The sequence below is a fragment of the Elephantulus edwardii genome, unplaced genomic scaffold (assembly GCF_000299155.1).
Source record: "Elephantulus edwardii isolate Elephantulus edwardi_28Jun2011 unplaced genomic scaffold, EleEdw1.0 scaffold00052, whole genome shotgun sequence".
Lineage (NCBI taxonomy): Eukaryota > Metazoa > Chordata > Mammalia > Macroscelidea > Macroscelididae > Elephantulus > Elephantulus edwardii.
In genome coordinates this window covers 732,761-738,303 of record NW_006399802.1, presented here as the reverse complement: position 1 = coordinate 738,303, position 5,543 = coordinate 732,761, and the positions used below count along the sequence as shown (strand labels likewise).

Sequence of the window (5,543 nt, the reverse complement as noted above, 5' to 3'; positions counted from 1 at the left end):
AAAGAAAATAAGAAAAACCCACTGGAAGGTAAGCTATGAGTCTATTCTGATTTGACAGCCAAGACTAGTTCAGGTCTAGGCATAGCTCCAACAGATAGGGCTAGACCAAGGATGATCAAGGTGGGAAGTTTAAATTATCACCTCCAAACCTAGAGGCTTTCTAGTATCCTCTGGCCATAAACCTTCTAACCTGGCGAGTTCTTAATTTCTATCGTGACCTCATTTCACTGGACATAGAGTGAGTTATCTCCATGGCCAAGAGTTCCTCTGGTAGGGAGGGAGAAGAGGTTATGAAAGAAGACCTGGCCACACTGATCTCTGAAGGGCTTTCACAGGGCATAAGGAACAGGCTAGCTCTAGGAGACTTGACCAGTGCAGGGAGAGGGAGGGCTGTTTCTTCCACATAAGACAAACAATCTCACAATGATTGCTGCCTCAATCTCACAATGATTGCTGCCTGACAAAGAGATGTGAGGTGTGAACTCCACGCAGCTCAAGATACTGTAAGCAGAAGTGAGAATTGTTTCATAAGGAATATTCATACAGTGTTGGGAAAGGGGAAAGATTGGTTATGACACTCTTTAGAAACCTGAGATTGTTTTTAAGTTAATGCTTCTAACATCTCTGAAAAGAAATTCATTTTCCCCAGATATTTTTATGGCTAGAGATAATTTCCTCTGATAATTGCACAAAAATAGATTCAAACTATATCTAGTTTCTACCATCTGATTTTCTCCAGTTAGCACTGGTGTAATAGTCACAGATAAAATTTGTCAAGCTCAGAGGCATCATTTCTAACCTTTCCAAACTACCCCTGACTCGAGTTGATACAATGAAGGCAGATTATCTTAGAAAGAGGTACGGTATCTCTATTTTTTGTGAGTGTCTCAGTGAGAGTGAGAATGACCAAGACTTTCAATCTGTCTTTTCTTCTTCAATAGACGTACTCTGGTATGAAGAGATGAGCTAGACAGTGAGGGAAGAAGCCCAAGGGAGAAGATGAAGATTCCAGTCCTAATACTGTCCTCACTGTCTGTGGACTTCTCTGAGCTTCCGTTTCCTTATCTTGAGCATTTAGAGTCCAGATTGGGGTGTTTTTTTAATATACTGGATTTATGGATCTATAGTGAATGCAGTAGCTTCTATGCCTCCTTTGACCAATCTCTTAGCTAGGATTTTCCCTGGAAAAGAAATTACTACAACTATAACAATGGATTGACTCTACTGATCTACTCTGATACAGAATGAATCTGTTCGGAGCTGCGACTCACAAACAGCTTCAAAAGCACAGAACCTGGTCACGGTGGGCACCCTGGGACCCATGATTAAAACTTGACCTTGGCTTCTTTTTCTGTTCCCCAACCCAGATCTCTGATGCAATTACAAATTTCTGAAGAAACTACAAGACAAAGGGTATGGTAGAGAGGGGGACATAACGGGGGAAAGGGTTCCTTGGTCTATTGGCCAGAAACTCCTTATGGAGCCAATAAAAACATTATCTCATATCAACTAAACTGGTGAGAAGTGATTATGAGAAGTGATATATCAGACATTAAGTAACAAATATGAATTTTAGGCATAACTTATTCCTCCTGGGTTCTCCTTCACACTTTACCTCCTTGTAGGACACAGAAAGTTACTGTATTAATGCATCCAGAATTAGTCAGAGAAGGAAGCAAGATGATGTCAGTGGCCAGTGTTATTGAGTGTGAAACCCAAAGGCCTCGAGAACACTGCAGAGACACTGGTGAACATCAGCACACCACGGGGCTTTTTCCTTCATGGCCCTCATATAGACTCATCAACCAATTCTTCCCTTCAGGTATGTTAATACCATTGGTGACTAGAAGTCTTTAATTTACATTATTTGATTGTATTTATAGGATCTTCTACTCCTACTTTTAACCACACATTCATTCTGACTTTTGAAGGTCACCTCAGTAGACAATGAATTTGATCTTGGCATCTGAGAGAGTAAATTTAAGTTCAGAAGCACTTGATTCTAATTCTCATCTACTAACTCCTACAAACATATGTTTGCTGTTCTCAATTTTCCTAGGGGTCAAGGTGAACATTTAAAATGGAAGTGGCCAACCAGTCTGTGGTGGCAGAGTTTGTCTTGCTGGGTCTGTCAGATCAGCCAAGACTTGAGAAAACTTTCTTTGTGCTGATCTTGTTGACATACCTGGTGATTCTCCTGGGGAATGGGGTCCTCATCATTGTGACAGTGTTTGACTCCCGCCTGCACACACCAATGTACTTCTTTCTGGGGAACCTCTCCTTCCTGGACATCTGCTACACCACCTCTTCCATACCTTTAGTCCTTGACGGTTTCCTGACCCCCAGGAAAACGATCTCTTTCTCAGGTTGTGCAGTGCAGATGTTTCTCTCCTTTGCCATGGGAGCCACAGAGTGTGTCCTTCTGGGCATGATGGCATTTGACCGCTACGTGGCCATCTGCAACCCCCTCAGGTACCCTGTGATCATGAGCAAGGCTGCCTATGTGCCCATGGCTGCTGGATCCTGGTTAGCTGGTGGAATCAACTCCTTGGTGCAGATTTCCCTTGCGGTACAACTACCTTTTTGTGGGGACAATGTCATCAACCACTTCACCTGTGAGATCCTGGCAGTTCTCAAGTTGGCCTGTGCGGACATCTCCATCAACGTGATCAGCATGGGGATAGCCAACGTAATCTTCCTGGGGGTCCCTGTCCTGTTCATCTTTGTCTCCTACATCTTCATCCTTACCACCATCCTGAGAATCCCCTCAGCTGAGGGGAGAAGAAAAGCCTTCTCTACCTGTTCTGCCCACCTAACTGTGGTCCTCATTTTCTATGGGACTATTCTTTTCATGTATGCAAAGCCCAAATCAAAAGACCCCCTGGGAGCAGACAAACAGGATGTTTCAGACAAGCTTATCTCTCTCTTTTATGGGGTGCTAACTCCCATGCTAAATCCCATCATTTACAGCCTCCGAAACAAAGATGTCAAAGTTGCTGTGAAGAACCTACTAAATCAGAAATGCTTCACCTAGTGAGAGGGGGAGAATATGGTGTATCTTGTGGTCATGGTTCAGTGCGCAAAGGAAGCCTCTGAGGAAATAACTTCTTAGTAAACACAGACTTGTATAATGCTCCACACACACTGAATTGATGATCAATGTAATCACAAACTGTACAAACAGAATGAACATCAAGGTGGTGTTTTCCTGAGTAATTGATCAGGTAATAGCCAATGTTCAGGATAGAGATGGTTATGCTAAATCGTCTTGAACTAAGCATGAGGCTACAAAAATGTGAGTTTTTTAAAACGCAGGCAAAAATGAGTAATAAAAGTGAAAATTCTATAAAATCTATTTATATCTTTTTTTTTCATGTGCAGACCAGCTGCAAATTCGTATGTTCCAATTATGTTGTTTTCTACTATACAGCAATAAGGGATAAGGCAGAGAGAGGAAAAAAAAATCCATTTCTTAGTGTCCAAACTGAAAAACTTCTTATCATTGTGGAAAATTAATGACATACCCCAAATGACACAATCTGATATTTTTTTGACTGCAGAAGCTCAGAGTATTTCTTGTTTGCTTACAGTTTGGTATCACAGTATCACCCTATTACTCCAGCCCACATACTCCCAGCATATAGATTGAATGGGTATGGAGAAATTATATAATGCTGACACACACCTTTTCTGATTTTTAAAACATGCATTGTTTTCTTGTTCCGTCAGTAAAGCAGCTTCGTGGTCAGGTTTTGTATGAGCATAACTAAGTGTTCTGGGATTCTCATTCTCCCCAATGTTATCTATAATTTGTTATGACCCACACAACCAAATGCCTTTGCAGTCAATAAAACACAAATAAACATGTTTCTGGTATTTCTACTTCCAACCAAGAGCCAAGATTTGACATCAGCAGTGAAGCCTCGTGCCACAGCCTCTTCTAAATTCTGCTTGCACTTCTGACCGTTACCTGTCAATGTACCATTCTAATAATTTTTTAATACTCTTCAGAAATATTTTACTTGCATGTGATATTAGTGATACTGTTTGATAATTTACACATTCCATTGGATCATCTTTTTTGAGAATAGGAGTAAATATAGATATCTTCCAGGGAAGTAGCCATAGAGCTATCTTCAAATATCTTGGCATAGATTAAGGAGCATATCAAGGGCTGCATCTGTTTGTTGAATGAAGCATGTCAATTGGTATCTCATCAACTCCTGGATCTCAAAATTTTTTTGGTTGGTGCTTTCAGTGCAGCTTGAACTACTTTCTTCAAAATCATTAGTTCTTGATCATATACTACTTTCTGAAATAGTTCCACGTTTACCAATTCTCTTCGGTACAGTCACTCTGTGTATTCTTTCTATCTCCTTTTGATGATTCCTGCATCATTAAGTATTTTGTCCAAAGAAATGGACAGTATTGCAACTCAAGGCTTGGATGTCTCCAGTTCTTTCAGCTTAAAAAAAAATGCTGAGCTTGTTTTCCTTTTTTATTCTCTGACTCCAGCTCTTTGCACATTCTAATACTTCGCTTTGTCTTCTCAAGCTGCCTTTTTACATATTCTGTTCTCCTCTTTTCCTTCAGCGTTTCTTTCTTTGTTTTGTACTTTCTCCATTCTAGTGCAATATTCAGAGTCTCTTCTGATATCTATTTTGGTCTTTCTCTCTTAGTAATTCCTTTTGCTTTTGTCAAGGATAATTTCCTTAATATTATCCCACAACTCACTTGATCTTCAATCATTAGTGTTCAATGTATCAAATCTATTCTTGAGACACTTTTTAAAATGCAGGTGGGATAGACTTAAAGCTGTCTTTTGGTTCTTGTGAATGTGTTTTACTATTCTTGAGCTTCAGTTTGAACTTGCACATGAGTAATTGATGATCTGTTCTACAGTCAGTCCCTGGCCTAGTTTTGACTACTGAAATTGAGCTTCTCTAGGAGTCCTGTAACTTAACTAGTCAATCTGATTTCTGTGTAGTCCATTAGATGAGGTCCATGTCTATAGTCACTGTTTATATTTTTGTTAAAAGGTATTTGCAGTGAATAAATAATTGATTGTAAAAAGTTCAATCATTTGAACTTCAGCCTCTCTTCTGTCACTAAGTCTGAATTTTCCAACTACCATTTTCTTGTTTCCAACTTTTGCATTCCAGTCAATTATTATTAATGCATCTTGATTGTGTGTTTGATCAATTTCAGACTGTAAAAGTTGTAGAAATTCTCAGTTTCATCTTTGACTTTCATGCTTGGTGCATATTTGAATAAAAGTTGTATTAACAGGTCTTCCTTTCATGTGTATGGATAGTTGGATAGTGTTCTATTGCTGCAATGTAATTCAGGATAAATTTTGAAATGGTCTTTTCAACTATGAATGAGACATCATTCTTCCTCAATTTGCCATTCCCAGCATAACAGATCACATGGTGGCTAGTACTAGTCCATCTCATCTCACTTGTACCTAGGATGTCAATCTTTTTGTATTCTATTTAATTTTTGACAACTACTAATTTTCCTAGATTTGCATTTAAGATGCT

General features: G+C 39.4%; 1 protein-coding gene across 1 annotated transcript; it reads left to right on the top strand.

Annotated features, from left to right (window-relative positions):
- Window positions 1-2,080: 2,080 nt before the first annotated feature.
- Window positions 2,081-3,034, top strand: LOC102858466 (putative olfactory receptor ENSP00000348552-like). The gene has a single exon (XM_006886954.1). It carries the CDS (start codon window positions 2,081-2,083, stop codon window positions 3,032-3,034), a length of 954 nt encoding a protein of 317 aa, XP_006887016.1.
- Window positions 3,035-5,543: the final 2,509 nt, after the last annotated feature.

Bases quoted from the DNA above. Each gene is read 5' to 3' on its own strand.
- LOC102858466 (XM_006886954.1), top strand. From the start codon at position 2,081: ATGGAAGTGGCCAACCAGTCTGTGGTGGCAGAGTTTGTCTTGCTGGGT.